The 19,577-nt window shown below is 41.2% G+C and overlaps 2 protein-coding genes across 3 annotated transcripts in view; one reads left to right on the forward strand and one right to left on the reverse strand.

The window, feature by feature from the left end:
• The window catches only part of LOC126408262 (histone H4), a 583,921-nt gene that overhangs the window by 337,565 nt on the left and 226,779 nt on the right, over positions 1–19,577 (reverse strand). The window lies entirely within an intron of this gene.
• The window catches only part of LOC126408230 (guanine nucleotide-binding protein G(o) subunit alpha), a 141,663-nt gene that overhangs the window by 18,082 nt on the left and 104,004 nt on the right, over positions 1–19,577 (forward strand). For both annotated transcript variants that reach the window (XM_050073681.1, XM_050073682.1), the window contains exon 3: positions 16,303–16,444. In XM_050073681.1, the coding sequence (XP_049929638.1) occupies positions 16,303–16,444 (142 nt within the window). The remainder of the gene's footprint in view (positions 1–16,302; positions 16,445–19,577) is intronic.

Consider the following 19,577-nt stretch of genomic DNA (forward strand, 5'->3'; position numbering starts at 1 on the left):
GTGTGTTTGTTTCCTTGCGGACGAGAAAAGGGGGAGCGCACGTTTCCGAGAAGGCGTGTCCTTTTCAAAAATGCAAGAGGCGTTGCTTTGTTGCCGGCCGTTTTCGCCGGTGTGTTAAACACACTTTAGAAAGGAGTGTCCCCAGACTATCAGAAGGCAGAGATCTCTGATTGTCTGGTGGCGAGACTAATCCGAAGAACCCATTTTGGAAGGGTGAGTTCCTCAAGGATTGTTGAAAGTATGGGTGTTAAAAGATCCCCTGAGATGCTAAACTTTTCCCCCCTTGAGTATTCAAACTTTTCCAGTGTTTCAAATGGTGTTTTTAAATATAGATGTATCTTGAACTTGGAAATTCTTTCTTTTTCTTTTTTTTTTTTTTTTTTATAATTTACAGATACCCGGTACCTGGCATTTTGTTTTCGGGACCAATTTGGAATCAAGTTTTGGTCCCCAAATCCACTGCACCATTGGAATAGTTAAGGCTGGAGTAGTAGTGATTTTGTGAAATCTTCAGCCCTTAAAAATGTGACTGTGAACCATTAATGTTGTGGGTTGTTGTTGGGTTGAAGTCCAATGCAGATGGACGCAATTCTCCTGGCCCCAGGCTAACGTGTTAAATTAAAACCGCCATTAGTGAGAGGAAGATCAATGAGTAACATAGTCAGTTGCTTTATAGCCCCTTGGGTAGGTTCTTTTCGGCACCCTAAGAATGTGGAAAGGTTCTGGATAAATCCCCCAGAGAGTGCTCTGGGTGGAGCCAATACACAATTGAAGGGTTCTCTGTTGAACCTCTTATATGGGGGTTCTGGGTGGAGCCTTTCAAAGATGCTTCAAGGTATAACTTTATGTTGGGTTCAAGGCTAACACAGACCAAGGAAACTACTCAAGAGTGCCCAATGGTAGCTGTATAGATGCTCATAGTTGGATTTTCTTTACCTGAAAGGAGAATCATGTCATGTTGCTATTGCTGTTTGCTGTGTGATGGGATAAGCTAGTGGTCCAATATTGCAGTTACAAAATTGTTCTAAAAAATTGACCACATATGGTCGGCAGCTGTATCATTATGACCTGTTGACCAAAATACCTTCACTCATGTTGACCAAATAGTGATTTCTAATGGGAGAATCTGCAGATGGGAGGAACATTTAACCAGCTTAGCCCTTTGATTTCAAAAGTGCAATATGAAGACTCAAGGTACCCTCTGGTTTTTAGCCTTTAACAGATTATGACTGTAGAAAAATGCCACCTTAAATAATAGGGGTGTAACGATACATCGATCCACATCGATACATCGATTCATTGATTAACGATCTGATTATATCGATGCAAAATGAAAACATCGATCCATATCGTCATCTTAAAGATACACATTTATTTTGAAATTCACATAGCACGTCTGTGTCACCATTTCTGGGCAAGCGCGCCTCCGCTCAAACAACAAACAGAGCTCAGAAATAAAATGGTCAAATCATATTCTAGTTGTTTTTGTGAGTTGATGTAAGTGATTGTGTTAGATGGGCATATGATATCGTGTCATATCGATCGCAGGCTCCTGAATCAAATCGCATCAAAATCGTATCGTGACAGACTTTGTGATATTGGCAAACATCGTATCGTCATCCAAACAAATCGATATAATATCGTATCGTGATGAAGCTGGTGATTTACACCCCTAATAAATAACTGAAACGCAAGGCTTCGGTGGGAGGTCTTGGGTGTGACCCTTTGTGCACCTGTTGCTACCTAACTGTTAGTTAGATGGTTATGACACTGCAACTGTCGCGTTGGCAGGTGAGCACCTCTGTGCAGGTGGTGCGTGTGTGTGTGTGTGTGTGTGTGTGTGTGTGTGTGTGTGTGTGTATGTGTATGTGTGCACATGCACCTATGTGTCCCTGTAGAGATCAGTCAGTGGGGAGGGAGGAAACAGTGCAGCGCTGTGTTTTTAATTAATAGTTAATTGCAAATGGAAAAGGAAAGGAAGCAGGAGGAGATGAATTTAAAAAAAGAAGACATAATTAGGAATGAGGAATGAGATGGGGAGAAAGAGAAGATGGCAGTGAGTGGGAGAGACTGACAGGGAACAAGTATGATGTTAGGTAGGAAATATACAGGGAGTGAGAGAGAGGGGGGGGCACAGAATAAGGGATGAAAGAGGACTTGGCAGAGGAGAGAGGCAGATAGAGATAACATGTGACAGTGAAACAGAGAGATAATGCCAGACAGATTTAATGAGGTCTTCCCAGATGTAATGCTGAACTGTAATTATTCTGTTCTCCTGTCTGCCTGGCTTTATACGCATGTGTGTGCGGCTCCTAACATCCCTCCTGAACTAGTGTGAAGCAGACTGTGTCCCCTGGCACAGGAACTCTCCATCAGCACATGACCAAACCTGGAGCCAGGACTCCTCTCCAGCAGGGGATTCATTGTTAGTTTCAAAAACTGAGCAAAGGTGGAAGCTCCTAATATACTTGTGACAGAGGAAATTTGTGCCTCCCTACATTATAGTGGCTGTAAGGTAAGATAGAAGTGACATTTGAGAAGGGCATAGTGGTCAAAGCCATGAGCTTTTTCTTCCTGGAAGATTAGTTTTTTGTTTGTTTTAGTTGAAATTAATTATGCAAATAGTCATAAATGTAAATCAATGGGCTTTTCTGAATAGATTATCGAACATTTAAGAATTTTGATTCAGTCATATAATGAATAGGAAGGACTTTATCAACAGTTTTGGGGTATATTATCTTCTCTGTCCATGTATTTGATTTATTAAGAAATTATGTTACAGGTATACTATGCAGGGTTTCCTAAAAAAAACAATGGATACACTCATACAGAAGTAATTCCTGTCAGCCATCACTTATGACCTACTAAATGTGTATGGCGGTGTACTTATCTGCAGAGAGTCTTCCCTCTGCCTGTATTTTTCGTTTTATTTTACTGCATTTGGGACATCTCTGGTCACAGTTTACAGGTGAGATTGGGACTTAAAAGGTAGCGACCAGGTTCCAGAATATAAGCAGCACATATTCAAGAGGAGGCTACGAAAACTGCCAGGGCAGTGCCAAATAGATGAAAATATAGTGAGGCAAAATGGCAAGCAAAGTGAATCTGGGGTTGGCAGACCTTTAATTGCATTTAATTCTGTTCTTGTTAATTTTGCTTACGATTGCAGTGCACTCATTAACTGTAAAATAACCAGCTTATTTTTAGGGAAAAATGCAAAATGATATGAAATACAAATGCGCCAGGGCTTGACATAACCACCAAGTGCTGATCAGTACTGATGAGACAAATCTGACACACTGGACACTTCAGAAGTTAACTTTGGGGTTGACATTGTTGTATACAACCTAACATAACTAACATTAAATATCTCCGGAGCACTGCATGTGAGGGAGACCTACTTTTTTGCCCAGAAGCTAACCATTCCATATATATATATGTATATTTTTTAACTTACTTCATTTTATCATTGTGTGTCCTCTCTGTAAGTTCTGAGATTCTTGCGGGTCCATGAACGCAGCATAGATGATCTTCATGAGTTCTTTCTTGCCTCTGCATCAGTTTGTGGAGTTTGAGTCCCCGGGTGGATAATTGATCAGTTGATCCGATCAGCGATCAGATCACATCAATGGATGAGAGGAGCAGCTGCTGCAGAGGCGAGTGAATACAAACTTTTAGACCCAGCGAAATGAACGGTTAAGTTTCATTATCACTGCACCTGTCGTTCTGCTTCTCCGTCTGTGCACAGAATACGCTCTGCGCTGCGAGAGGGTGCTGTTCTGAATAACAGAATGGTAAATATATTCCAGTAACGCTCCTAATGAATGGTCCAGCTCCAAAAAATAATAGAATATAATGGTAGGGGAAACACTGGAGTATACTTTCCACTACTGTAGTATTTCTCCAACTACTACTACATAAGTTGGATGAATATTTATATGTTGGGGGGGTGGGGATTGGAGGTGAATGTGGTGTTGTATTCGGGAGTGGAGTTTCCCAGAATAAGTAATAGTTTTAAAAAAATATATATTTACAGATTTGTGGGTGTCTCAAGTACATAATTATTAAATGTTTGTAGAAAAGGGAAAGTATTTCTGTTTTAATGAATATAATAGAAAGGGACCAGGATCAGTCAGTTGATGATATAATGAAATGGTATTCCATTCAATACTTGCTGAGAAATTTTACACCAAATCACAAATGTCAACCTCGTGGTGGCGCTAGAGGAAAAATCAGGGGCTCACCAAAGTCTGTGGAATTCATCTTCTGGAAGCAGTCAATATTTGTACAAAAGTTCATGGCAATCTGTTCAATAGCTGACATATTTTCATACAGACCAAAGTGGTGGATCAACCAACCAACTATGGTGTTTGGGTAAAAAAAACAAAAAAACAAAACAAAGATAGGGAGCCCAGAGCCTGGAGATGTGTGTGGGAGTATGTGTATGTGTGCTCTGGATGCTGCTGCTTGACCTCAAGGTGTGATGGCAAGTGAGTGGAGCCAAGTGACAGAGCAGTTGAAGCTTCCATTTCACTGTGTGTGTGTGTGTGTGTAAGTCAGGGTGGGGGTTGTATTACAGACACCTCTGCTTATTTATAGCTTCTTTTTTTCTTGATTATCTGCCGCTTCTTTCATGGTCTCTCTCTTACCCATTATTATCGCCCATCACATTTTTATCCCTCTTTCTCCTTCACTCTTTGCACTTGTTCTAACGCTCCCCTAAATGCTCTCTCTCACACGCACACACACACGCACGCACGCACGCACGCACGCACGCACGCACGCACGCACGCACGCACGCACACACACACACACACACACACATTGCATTGTGTAAGTAACTCTGTCCGGCAGTGTTGACAGGAGTTGGTCAGCATGCACTTTGTCACGACTGAGAGCTCTGTCGACAAAGACCACAAAGTAAGTGGATGCACAGCATGGCGATAAAGAACCAATCACACAGGGTCTGTGTGACCCTGCATGCATGTGTGTGTGGTACGTTTGTGTGTTGTTGTGTTTGGACAAACAGTGGTAGCTAGCAACAATGCAGTAGAGAGATAAAGACCTAATTGCATAGTATAGTTTGTAGCCCGTGTGTGTTCACATGAGTAGGTGTGAGGATAAAAATATAAGTGTGAGGAATAATGGGAGACAGGCAGGCATGTTGTGTTTGATACAATGTGTGTGTGTGTATGTTTGTGTCTAAAGCACATACATGGTCCTCTTTTTGTGTATTGATGTTGTGTGTTTTTTTTTTATAGCTGTTTGTATTCATGGTAATCAGAGATACTGATCTCCCGTACCCTGTGTTTTGTAAGTGTCTCAGTATGTACAACGTTTGGATTAAGTTTAGATAAAATGTAAATGCCACTGCTTTAAGCATCCATCTGTCTGTCCTTCTGATGACAGGACCCAGACTCACAGTCGCACAAGAGGTACAAGTTCTACATTTCAGGGAAACTGAGGACACTTGCCTTAAATCATTTTGAAAATAAAATCTTTTTTGTAGATGCAGTTTTGTTGTAGAATGGCATATATCAAAAGACTGACATGTTGACATGCGTTTGTCATGAACTGTAGAAAGGAATGGACTCCTGGGGGGAGGATTTAAAGCTCGGTTTAATTCACACCAGGCCCCGTGGGGTAATGATGCTGAAGGGTGGTTGTCATTACTTAATCGCCTATAAGCTGGCCTATCACCATGGTTGGTTTAGCTCACAGGCTGATGCTAATATTTGCTGAGATGCATATAATTTTCCCCCACAGTGCACCCCTTAAAGGCAGCTGCATTGCTGAAGAAACAGTCTTGACTTTCTCAGTCACATCTATCAACTTTGTTTACTTAAAGGAAAACTGTGTAAGATTTAAGTAGGTTTAGTGGCATCTATTGGTGAGGACTGCATATTGCAACCAGCTGAAACTTCTCATGGTTAGATTTTCTCCAGGGTTAGGCTAATTGTTCAAGAGGTTTTTACCTGAAGCTGAATTATTTGCAGAGGTCTCTTCCTATCCAGAAGAAACAGACCAAGAGATTTAAGCCTGTAAAATACTGAATAAAGCAGTTTCACTTTAAGAAAAAGTCAATGTTTTTCCAACACTGCTTGTCACGGAGGGGCTGCTAACTATGGTGGCCAATGCAAAAACGTGAGCGGCCCTATTTAGAACTAGTGTTAAGTTTGTCTGTTTTGGGCTACTGTCAAAACATGGCAGTGCAACATGATGATCTCTGTAGATTAGGATCCGTTCCCTATGTACATATAAAGGGCTCATTCTAAGGTAACAAAAACATAATTTTCTGGTGATAATACATTAAAGAAAACATGTCATATTTCATATCTGCCAGTATATTCCCCTAAATCCCACACACTTAACCTTTAAAGCAATACTCCGACGATATGGGAGTTATGCCCTTTCCTATCATTTTCATAGTGAGACAACATGATCGATATCTTTTTCTGTCTGTACGTCCAGTGGCTGGGTCTCAGCGGTTAGCATTGCGGCTTAGCTTAGCGAATACTATAGAAGTCTATAGGGGGTCAGTAGCCTGCTCGGTAAAAGTGAACAAATAAACGTTACAGAAACCCTGACTGGCATTTCTGCACGTGCATTTAAAATAAACATGTTTAAACATTAATTCGAAAAACGAGAGTCCTGTTTTAGTCGCTCTAGAAGAAGTTTGATACACGGAACTATAGTGTGTTTACGTCCTGCGCTGTGATCCGCGGAGGGATACACCCGTGAGCAGGCACAGGGACGGATGTAGCCTGTAAACAAAACTCAGTTGTTTATTTAGCCTAACGATATCTCCGGACTACAGTAGCTACAATGGACGACTTTGAACGCGATTTTGAAGAGTTTCTTGTAGCGGACACAGATCCAGTGCCATGCCTGTTTGAGCCGGAGTATACAGATGAGGAACTCCAGGTGTTGGATGCTGAGCAGGCGAGAAGAGAGGCTGAATCCTCCGAAGCGGCGGAACAGCAAGGGGCCGAGGGGAGACGGAGGTCAGGGGTGGTGTAGCTGTGGGGCTTGCCAACCTATGCCTACGGAGGTGGAATCATTTTGCTGCACAGAATGGGATTCGGTGCTACCATCATTGGGGAGATATATCATCAGGAGGAAAACCGCCGCAGAGAGTGCATCACAAGGAGTGAAAACTTTGCAGCAATCACTAATGCTGGCATGATTGAAACATTTTTTCATGTTCCTAAGATAAACTGGAAAAAACGCCCCAGGCCTGCAGGAGCTGATGGACAGCTTTCAGTCGAGTGAGTAATATCGCTATATAATGCACATTTTCGTCTCTTTGTTTGCTTTTACTGAGTGACCTAGTGTACCTGTCCCAGAGCCAGCTGCAGCTGTTGCTCACCGGTGTATCCCTCTGCGCAGGACGTAAACACACTATAGTTCCCTGTATCAAACTTCTTCTAAAACGACTAAAAAGGACTCTCGTTTTTCGAATTATTGTTTAAACATGTTAATTTTAAATACACGTGCAGAAATACCAGCTTCAGGGTTTCTGTAACGTTTATTTGTACACTTTTACCATAGGCTACTGACCCCCTATAGACTTCAATTGTATTCACTAAGCTAAGCCGCAATGCTAATCGCTGAGACCCAGCCACTGGACGTACAGACACAAAAAAGATATTGATCATGTTGTCTCAATATGAAAATGAAAGAGAAAGGGCGTAACTCCCAAATCGTCGGAGTATTCCTTTAAAGGGATACTTTGACGATTTTCAACCACCTTTGTATGATAAAAATGTGGTGTGCATGTGTAAATAAACTATGGTAAACCTTCTTCCATCTTATTAGCGCGAGCAAGAGAGATGCTCAACTCTCTCTTAAACTCGGACCAAACTCAGATCGTAATGTAAAACTAGGCAGTGCTGATCCAAAATGAACGAAGGTTCTGTTACTGTGTTGCCTTTTTCTAATGAAACATATATTAGCACACTGTTAAACTGAAATTTGAGATTGTTTTTTTTTTACCAGCTGGCTACCATATTGTGTCATGTATTAAAACAGAAAAGCTCTCATTACGTCACTCACCAGCATGAGTGTTTACTGGTCCGGTGCGGGGCAGTGCATTCTGGTAGTTGTAGGTTTTCTAGCTTGTTGTGGCTAGCTCACTAATGGCAAGGAGCAGGGAATAATAAAATGTTTTTTTAAGAAGCCTACATTTTCTGTTTGGGACAAGTAAGTTTGCCTGTTAAGGGAATACAATAAAAGCTTAATGTCAAGCCCTGCTGCTCCTCGGTGTGTCATTAGCACTTCACCATCTTTATTAGTAGCTGGAACCAGGAACCAAAGCATAAGTGTGTCCCAAATCCATACTGCATACTAATACCAAGCAAGTTTGAGTATGACAACTATTCCGCCATAATGCAATGCTCAAAGTAAATGGAAGAGCTTCTCACAGTAGGGAAAATTTTAAATAGATTGCAGATGATGAGACACCTTTAGAAAAATATTTGGTAAACAAACAAACAACAAAAAAAATTAAATCTAAAGACAGACATTTGAATGTCTTTAGAAGTTCAATTTCAATCAATCAATCAATCAATCAATCAATCAATCAATCAATCAATCAATCAATTTTATTTATAAAGCCCAATATCACAAATCACAGTTTGCCTCACAGGGCTTTACAGCATACGACATCCCTCTGTCCTTAGGACATTAGGGCATTTCAAAGTTGCAGTTTAATTGACGTCCAACGTCACACACAGTGTAAGCATTTCCTGTTGGTACAAAATGACTGACCTTGATTAGACAGTTTCACATCCATTAAAAAAAGAAAAAAAAAGAAAGAAAAAGACGTCATTTGCCATTTGAAATGTTGTGAATATCAATTTTCGAAGGGCATTACAGCCGAGCACCTCAAATACCAATCACTGAATGTGATTATTGACTGCTTGCTTAACATCTGCTATACTCTAGAAATGGCAGCCATATCATGGAATAATATTGTGGTTAAATTACCCATATGTTCGTCTCTCCGTCCATCTGTCTGGCTCGGTGTGAAACTAAACTATGTTTCAGGTCACTGTGCAGATTGTGCCAAAGCTACGGGAAATTACACACAGCCACACCATCACACAAGCACCGACACACCGTGCTCTCTCTTTGCTGACAGAAGGGCTTGGAGAGTGGGTAATGAGAAAAGGTCCTCATGCATGAAAGCTCACATCAGCAGGCCAGACAACCCAACACACGTTCACACACACACACACACACACACACACAAAAACAAGTGCCTGATACACCTCGAATAACACTTGCTACAAAACTGATCTTAAATCTTTGCGTCCCCGGATTTTTTATTTATTTATTTTTTTTTTACCTGTATTGTCTCTTTTTTTGGCCTTTTTTTTTTTTGCTCTATTGCTACTTTCTAGGAAGACGGTAATGAACCTGCTGTGCTCTTCCACCCAAACACATTCACAAAAACATCTCACAAAATGCACATTGCTCATATCATTTGTCTAATGTTAGAGAGATGGACTCCTGATGCACAGTTATCTCTGGCTTTAGGAGTCCCTGATTCTTTATTTTAGGTTCTTATTGATCGGTGTTTCGTGTAACAGTTAAACACGCATCATCCTCTTTCTTGGCATCTGCAGCTCAACACAGTTTCCGCAGAGACTGCAGCATCCAATTAGGAGTTTGTCCTCGTATCACCTCTGGTGCAAGGAAAGATGGAAGGAAGTATTTTAGAAAAAGTGTCTGGTTGCAAGTCATTAAGACAAAGTGAGAGACCAGAGTAAAGATTAAAAATCAGGCTAGCCCATATAGAACTACTGAAAGATTTAGATATGTTTTCTGCAGTGATGCAGTATATATTCGTACAATGTACATTCGTACATTTGTAAATGTCAGGTGATATGCACATCATACAGATAAGGATAATCTATTTATTCCTATTTATGTAGGACTGGCAGGCTGCCTGATTGATCTGAAACCTTACACTGCGCGGGGCTGTGCCATCCTCCACACACACACACACATACACTCACACACTGTAAACTTGCATACAAATGTACGGTGGCACGTGTTATTCAGATGTAAAGGAACACACTGCAGAGATGTTTTTGAGACAGAGCTGTGTGTGTGTGTGTGTTGAGTTTATTTTGTTAATGCATGTGTGAGAGGAAAAGTACCTAATTAAAATGTCCTAGATGAAATCCCACTTAATTATTTGAGAATGATGTTGCTTTGCAATTACAACAGTAATCTGTATAAGATTATAGAAGATATCACTTAACTTGTTTGATGTAGTCTTTGCAATCTTACTTCTTAACTTTTCTTTTAAGACTTGTATTTCCGTTTTTTAATTATGTCTTCATCTTAATTAATAATAATTAAGTTGTCATCTAAAGAAGAGGCATGGGTACACAGTCCACGGTGGTTTTCTGCACACCTTTTTGTCCTTCAATCAAAAGGGTTGTAATAGTGAATAGTACTTGTGGGGGGACCCAATCAATTGTTTAAGGGGAAATCCAAATTTACACATCATCTGTATCAATCTGTTTCCAGGTCTTGTTGAGTACTACTGCATTTGTTATGAAAGATGTATGAACCTCTTTGTTGCTCTAGAGATCTGATGAATGTCTGATAAATTGCCTCAAGTCATGTCTCTGTAGTCCACTCCTCATCTCTGCTTGAGCCTCGAGCCCACATTAGCTGCTACTAGCATAGTACACCCAAGTCTCAAACCTACTGTTGGCAGACAAGTTGCATTGTGGGGAATGTAGGGTCCCGTTTTTTAATGTGTGAAATGGTTGCATGGATTAAAAATACCTGTCTAAATCTATATGGCTCTGCTCCATCAATCTTTTTCCTTTTTATCATTAACTGGTTACTGTGAATCAAAAACCGTTTAAAGTGCAATGCTAAATTGGTGGAGTGGTCCTTTAAAATAATGGTTCGATATATAGTAATATAGTTATTTGCTTTCTTGCTGAGAGTTAGATGAGAAGATTGATACCACTGTCATATTTGTATGGTAAATCTGAAGCTGGAGTGAATAGATGGATAGCTTAAGCCCCGTTTCCACCAATTTCTACCATTTTCGGTATGGTACCTTTGGAACCGAAAGTAACCTTGAGACATGGTACCTAGACCTTAGCGTTTCCACTGCAAACTGTACCTTTAAATGTGGGCGGAGCTGTTGTCACTCACTGTTCGTCCAGCACTCACTGTATTTCCTCATTATTGGTGACACAGAGGGAAGTCTGTACCCCATTTATCGTCCAGAGAACAGGGTTGCACGCTGACATTTTCAGAACAAAATAGAACTGGCAGCAGTGAGTCTCTTTCCATGGGATATTTAAAAATAGTGGGTTTGTGCATTTAGTCCCTCTCAGGCAAGCTCGGGGGTTTAGTGTTGCGTTGGCACGACGTGTGTGAGGACTGAGGATTAGAATATATGCAGTTCACATAACCCGGCTGAAATTAATACATATAAACGATTGAAGATCCACTCATTACTAATAGTGTATGTCATATAAAAACTAAAATAATGGTCAAAGTTGTAACATAGAATATTTAAGGTGTGGTAAGTTATTTTTTTCTCCGACCCTGGCTGCTGCAAGAGGCAGCAAAACATGTTTTCATTGCATATTTAGAGTTTACTAATTAAACTCTCCACGCTATGAACAGTGGCTTCTGCCTCGCAGCGAGCTGCAACTCGGCCCTGAACAGAGTGACCGTCCGCTACTGACCAGTCAATGGACTGCAGTGTTCACAGCTCCACCTTTTAGTACCAGATCTGTGTGCTAGGTACCCCAACAGAGGGGATACCAAAAATGGTAACATTTAGGAACAGTTCCATCAGTGCTATCCACAACTTTTCACAGTGGAAACGGAAAAAAAGCGCACTGAACTGAACCTTACTTTACCGCACTGCTTGGTGGAAATGGGGCTTTATCTTAGCACAAAGACTAAAAACAGTTAGACTGGCTCTGTTCAAAGACAAAGTCTGCCCACTGGCCCTTTTCCACCAAAAATAGTGCACATATTCAGGTTTTTTAAACATGGGAAAACTTGCTAAAAGTAGGCTATAGACTCCCTTCCCATTGCCAGTAGAGTAGAGCATCACAGACAGGCTGGAGAACAGGTTAGTAAACAGTAGGAAACAGCATGGAGGTAAATGAAACTGTTATGATTGTTACTTTTTTTTAGTATCTCTTGCTTATTCAGACTCTTTTTTTAAACTCATGCAGTCTAATTTGGAACTATGTTTGAGCGCTGCTTTGGCGGAGACGGACGATATTTTGTGGCACATCATTGCATCTTACTGGTAAAGGTTCTAAAATTATTTCACGTTCATGCAAGTGTTTTGTTTCTATCACTGCCAATCACTGTTGGCAACTCCTCAGTAAGAAAAGTAGCTATTGGCTGTCCTAAAAGTCGCTAGAAGTCGCAAAATGACGTAATCGCCTAATTTGCATAATTGTCCATATGCATGTAATTGTAAATGCTGCTGTAGGAGAGAGGAATAACGTCGTGGGAGAGACAAAAACTGAGAAAAACACCCTGAATATGTTTAAAACTACAAATGAACCTTCTTTCAGTGATTTATATTAGACAAAGAAAATTTTACTTTTACATCCCGCCCTGACTGTAAACCAGGTCGGGATCAGCCAGCGGCGGTTCCACGCATGCGCGATTCACTTGTAGTCTGGGCGTGGAGGGGTTAACATCTCCTGCTCTGACTGCTGCTGGGAGGGAGGACTAGGCCGTCTGTGAGTGCTTTGGGGCGAGGGAAGGGCCCACGGCAGCATCCGCTGCTTGTTGAGAAGAATAAGAATGATACATGCTCTCACAACAGAGTCTCCAGAAGTCTTCAATAACATCAGAAAAAGTCGCTAGATTTGTCGCTAGTCGCTTTTTTGAAAAAGAGCCGCTAGAGGGGTCTGAAAAGTCGCTAAATATAGCGACAAAGTCGCTGAATTGGCAACACTGCTGCCAATCAGAGCCAGAGCCAATTAATACCCGTGACTACTGCAGAGTCATTTGAGCTGGGTGTGAATGCTGATTGTAACCTTTCCCATTACAATAATAAGCCAGATGTTAGCGGGTGTTAGTGGATTTCTTGTGTGGTGGAAAGGGGCTTAACTAACGAGTTATATCTTGTTTAGCAGGGAGCAGAAACCTCCTGATCTGCTAGTTGCCTGGCAACTGCTCCCAGACAAAATTAATAAGCTTATATCCCAAATGTCAGAACTCTTCCTTTACTTCAGTTATCTCATACATATTGTAAAAAATATTCTCTTGAACTTCTCAAAGGACAGCAAATTTAGATTTTCCAAACAACTGCAGCGCTGCCCATGTGGGCTTGATACAATGGCTACATTTTTTTTTTCAGTTGTGTTAATTTAATTAATGTCTAATTTCTATGTTATTTGCAAATAAGTGTGGAGAGTTGAGAAACTGTATTTCAGTCAGTATGCACATTCTCAGATTTGTGAAATGTGTCCAAGAATCTGCAGATGTGTACTCAGATTAGGAAGTTCCGAGATTTTAAAATTCTTTTACACATGTACCAATCTAATGCACATTGAGAGACTTATATAACATATTCACAAATATCTAAATCTAAAGAGGTTCTCAAAGGTAGTAGTAAATGTAAGCTAGTAAGTTATTAAAGGTGAATATATTGAAGTGGACCTTCATGTTCTGGGGCCACACAAAATGTTTTTGAGGGGCATCATTGGCCCACAGGCTGCACATTGAGCAGCAGTGAAATACAGATTCCTTTACAAATTCACAAAAACCTGAGTATGCACATATGGATTCAGATACTGTTTCATAACTCTCCTCCACACACATTTAGAAATAATATTGCTGCAGTCACACTCCCATAGAGCTCAGGTAGCAGCCTCTGTGCTTCTCTGGTGTCAGAATAAGCTAATTGTTTCCTCTGAGTTCTTCCACTTGCACACAAACTCTGTCCTCAAATATTTTTTCAGAGGGATTTTCAATTTGTGGCACTTGGACTTTTTGGATTCATCTCTTCAAAAGTAAGGCTGGGTGTCAGAGTGAAGTACAGACTGATAACTGGAGGCATAACCTCATTCAAGTCAGAAAATGTGTTTGTTTCAAGATGTGGACTAGTGACTGGCTGTGGGGCATGCATGTCGTAGGCAGGAAGGTCAAACAGTAATTCCCCTCATCATAGAGATTAGTGGGTGGTGTGCCCATCGACTAATTTTTGTGGTGTCTCAGGTGGTGTCAGGAGGGCAGAGCAGAACTGGACAAATGTACTGAGTTGATAGAGATGGATGACATGAAGATGTGTTACAAGAGGGGGCCTGGTTCGATCCTCAGTCCTTTCTGTGCAGAGGTCTATGTGTGGGGATGATGTCTATCTGAATTGCCTTACTGTGTTGCCCCAACCTGTATCTGTCCGACTATGTCAGGCAGTTGCTTTCTGGTGTCCTGTCTGTTGTTCTTGGCTGCCCATCGCTCTGTCAACTCTCTCTGTTTGACTTTACCTGATTCATCCATCTGTCCATCTGTACTTTCTGTCTGCCTGACTAACTGTCTAACTGTGAGTCTGTCTGTCGCTGTGTCCTTGTGTTAGCTCCAGTGAAAGACAGCGTGACATTTAAGACAGCAAGACGGGTTGCTGCTAGCACTGTGCGCCTAAATGCCAGCTTAGCCTACTGGTTATGGCCCCTCGGCTCCCTCCCCCTTGTCCTGCTCAGTCTTTTGTGTTTTTGTTGTACCCCTCCATCATTCACCTGTGTTTCCCTCTAACCCCTCATCCCTATTCTTCCAAAACCTTCTACCTCCCTCAGTTACCTAACTGTTCTGATATACCTCAGAAACATCCCTGATGCCCATGTGATCTTACTGTAATAACTTTTTATTTACATTTCTGTAGGTTATGTAGAGACTTACATCGGGGAAGACACCCATAAGTCAGCACAAACTCGATTTACTGTAAAATTATATTTGGATAGGAGTTTAGCATGTGTAGGATGATACATAAACCAACACACTGTTGGAGGGATAAATTGGTAGAATAGCCAATCTTATTGTAAGAGCACAAAAATGAAAATCTTCTAAACAGGATCCTAAGCTCAACGTAAACTATCTAGCTAACTAAAACGAACTAAAATCCAAACCTTAACCCATTAATGGATTATCTAGAAGCCTTACAGGCTTTCCCTCAAGTTTTTATTTCAGGATGTCTTCCTCCAGCATGCTTGCTAAAATTTTTGGCTAATTCTAAATAGCTAGCAATGCTAATGATTGCTATCTATCTAGCTAGCTAATAATCATAGATTTCTAGGTATAGTTAGATACCGGACCCCAAGATGGGGCCTATTCATCACAATTGAGTTGCTCACTTGGCATATATACAAAAAGCATTTTCTAGCTTCCAGGTTTACTTCCGTGGTTTGTGACCCACTGAATATGCGCAGTAGTGTTTCTTATGCTGGCTGCACTCCGCTCATAGACTCTACATTGTTATGCCGTCACTGATTCTAAAAATAGCTTTTCTCGGCTCAAGAAATGTTTTACAAATATAAAGCTTTCATGAATCAAAAATTCATAATTGAAAGAGTCATAATTGACCTTGTTTATAGTTCGAGGTATCCTGTTTTAGAGATGTCTCTTTTGCAAAGACGGTCTATGGGGAAAATACTTTTTGGGCCATGGGGGATTTTTTTCACTGCAGTACCACAATTGGCCACTGGTAAAAATTAGAGGCAAAACTGAATGGCATCCGTGGGGGCCTGCTAATAATGCAAGCAAGCTGTTAAAACTATAGTACTGCACTACAAGATACTATATGTAGATGTACTATATAGAGGCACATATGACTATACATACTAGAAGAGCTAACTAAATGATACTTTGAGGCAGGGTGCTGGGGGCTTTCTGCCCCCTTTCTTAGGTAGGCTCAAGAATGCAGCGATCCAGATGAAAAATCCATTCACCATAGCACAGACATTCATCATCTTACCAGGGGAACGCATCTTTAAATTTGTTGATTTACATGACAGTTGATCACAGGAAGGAAAGCAAATTATCAGAACATCTAGTACACTTTCCTGTACACCCACACACACACACACACACACACACACACACACACACACACACACACACACACACACACACTTATTTCTGACTCTGTGCCTGTGTTTTCTTGTTTCCTGTGTGCTGATATGCATATGCCTGTATAATGAGCATGAAAGGGGGCTGTTATGTCTGTGCACAAAAGCAATGCCAAACCTGATTGACCCATTGACAAATGCCTGTACCTTTGTGTGTGTTTAGGATCATCCATGAGGACGGTTTCTCTGGCGACGACGTAAAGCAGTACAAGCCTGTTGTTTACAGCAACACCATCCAATCTCTGGCTGCCATCGTCCGTGCCATGGATACACTGGGCCTGGAGTATGGAGACAAAGAACGGAAGGTCAGCACTCATTCCCAGTGTTCGCACACACACTTTCCAAACACGCCCACCAGACACATGCAATGGAATCGCATACACACACAGTGACATTTGAGCTTAATTTTTCAAATACTATCACCAAATGCGTGTAGTGTATGATGACATGCAGTCACACTGAAATGTAGCACAGAAACAAGACTGCCACAGATGGAAGTGTCTCAAGATTGTTTATATTCTCAAGTCCAAAACTGTGAAATGAACATGGCTTAATGAAAATATCATTCAACATAAAGCACTGAGCTTATGCTCTGAATGCTGGGCCTCCACTCCTAAATGCAGCAAGTAGCCACTGGAAGAATGATGATGAGATGTGATGCAGTTCAGGGAGAGGGCACCGTGTGCCTTACACAGACTTACTGTCTTTCAGCCAAAGCACCAGGAGTCCAGCTCTTGTATCGGACCTGATAAAGTATCTCTGAGCAAGACACCGATCTCCACCAACTTTAGGTCCTTGCTCTGACCTCTTGGTAAAAATATGTGGCTGTGTGACGATTGAAACAATATCACATTATTTGATTGGCTCACTGTAGTTGTAGCGAATCTGTCATGATCAACACTGTTGTTACCGTGCATGTTAGCTTGACCCTGTGCACAGTGACTCTATGCTTGGTAAACAAGCACAATAACAATGCAATGTGGAAGATGTTGTTAATGTCACAGCTTCATAAAGCTGCAGTTACAGCACCTTGTTTTGGAGAGCTGAAGAATGGTGAGAAATCTTCACATTAGCATTTTCTACCCACACTGATAAAGAAGTGCACAGAATGTTATTTATGCATTAAACTTAAATGTCCTTGCTTACCACATGTAGGACTTTGTAGGATTTTCTTTTCAGTAATTTGCTAACGGATTTGATATAATAATCTATCAAAAGACCTTCTGGAGCAGCACTATAGCAACATATGTGAGACACACTCGCAGTCACCTTGCCAAAGGCTCAAAGTCAGCACATGATCCAGTGACTATGGCAGATTTGTGTTAATGGTTAATGCACACGTTTCCCATGCAGTTGCAGTGTAAACAGTTTAGACTGGTTGAACGTGTCTATTCAGCAGTGTGCAGCTGTGTCTGTTTCAGCAGCGTAGCACACATTATTCTCTCAGCTGGAGGTGGATGATCATAGAAGATCAGAGGTGAAATCAGCTCACCTGTGTTTTTGTTTTTGGGCATCACCCGAAACAAGCACTTGCCATCAATTCTCGGGTAAAAATTACAATCCACAGCAGTAACAGCAACATTTTAATTGTTTGCAGATGACTTAAAGAGCATTTTGTGAGAATCTAAGTTGGGATAGAAGAAGAACTGCAGTTATGATGAAATTTTCTTTTTATTTTAGTTTTGAAGGTTAAAGAGACAATTTGATCCAAAATCAAAATTTTCCTCTTACCTGTAGGGCTAAATTCGTTTAGTATTGAGTTACAGAGTGTTGGAGATGTCTGCCTTCTCTTGCATATAATGGAACTAGGTGGCACTCAGCCTTTTAAAGCACACTACACACACCTGCCAACTGTATCACCGCACAGAAGGAAGCATGCATCTACTGCTAGCTCACCTGGCGCCTCTGAGCTAACTAACGTCACAGCTCAGCAGAGGAGGACACCAGTAATGTTTACGTCTCATGCTGTCACAAGCATGAGCCTCTTGTCCGTGGGTAGATGCACACTTCCCTCAGTGTGCTGATGGAGTCGGTGGGTGTTGGTCAGTAGAAAGAAGCTTGCCATCACCCTTTTTTAAATGTATTTATTAAACTGTCTACACCAGCACTGATTTGGGGCCTAATGTGAAAGGCTGCCAAATAACCCTGTCATGCTTGTGCCATCATGCCAATCTAAGTTAGTCCTGCTTCTAAGTCCTCTAAATCCTAAAGCACACAAGTTCAATATATGATACGCTAATTGAGGATTATGAGTCTAATCCACAGACGAGCATCAGTTCTGTCTCAATGCTGAGCAATGGGAGGAGGTTAATTAGAGATGTAAGGACCATGAAGACCCAGTGTTGCATTATACTAACCTCTCCTGGCCTGTGCTGCAGTTTTAGGTCTCATAATTTTCATGGTTCAAGCCATTGGAGTTGTCAAGATTTGAGTTAGTGATACCTTTGTGCCCTGTTTTTACTGCAGAGTATGGTGGGAGCTCCAAATGGATTACAGTGTAAATAGACTTTGCCAAAAACTGCAGACTGACTGACAAGTCTGGAATGGTGCATTCAAATACAATCAGTACTCGACCTTTCTAATTAAATGTATGCTGTACACCAGTTACAAGCCCATATGGTGGCTCTTAAATGCAGTGCTGTTGGGACAAGTGTTGGATGCCAGAGCTTTCCATCATCACATGACAACCCCCCTCCCTGTGGGAAATAGTGGATTATGTGCAACAGATGGTATATTTAACACCTATTGATTTTATTTATAGCTATAGTCTGTATTAGTTTTGAAAAACCTTCTGTGACCCTGTCTACATATAAAGCAACCTCACGTGGGTTATTGACAGCAGCAACTTTAGAAGTGTTGCTCTTAGGGCTGACGCCTTCTGGTTGGTGTGTCGATATGCTCTTGTCTGACCATATTCCCATTGGTCAAACAATCACTGTTGTTACTGTCATAAGGCCTTGTGTTCACCAAAAACATTTTTTTTCCAGCTGAAAACACCAGGCGCTCTTCTACAAATGTCCAGCCTGAAGAGTTAGAGAGCTTTGAAGGCTCAGACACTTTGGTTGCCTCTGGTCTCGCCCCTTCTCCACTGTGATTGGAGGGCTGCGTAAAAAGTGACTGTTACAAGTGTAGCTTTTTACCCAAAGTTTTTCTACCCTTGATCCCTCGAAGTCCAGAAAATAATGCTAAACGTGCTGCACTAAGCACAGAATAGACGCTCAGTGCACTGTCATGCTGCTGGCATTTATAACATGGTGTAAACATGCAGCATTCCCATCGCAAGAATTAAAAAAATATGGTGGACAAAGGAAAAACATTTTACAATTGGTTGGAGAGTAAGTAGAATTTCAGTCAACCAAGATGTTAGTGAGTAGTGACGTTGTGGACAAAAATATGTTGTTGATGATGATAGGGATTAATCTTGTAATAATGGAGATG

Source organism: Epinephelus moara, chromosome 20 (genome assembly GCF_006386435.1).
Source record: "Epinephelus moara isolate mb chromosome 20, YSFRI_EMoa_1.0, whole genome shotgun sequence".
NCBI classification, from domain to species: domain Eukaryota; kingdom Metazoa; phylum Chordata; class Actinopteri; order Perciformes; family Serranidae; genus Epinephelus; species Epinephelus moara.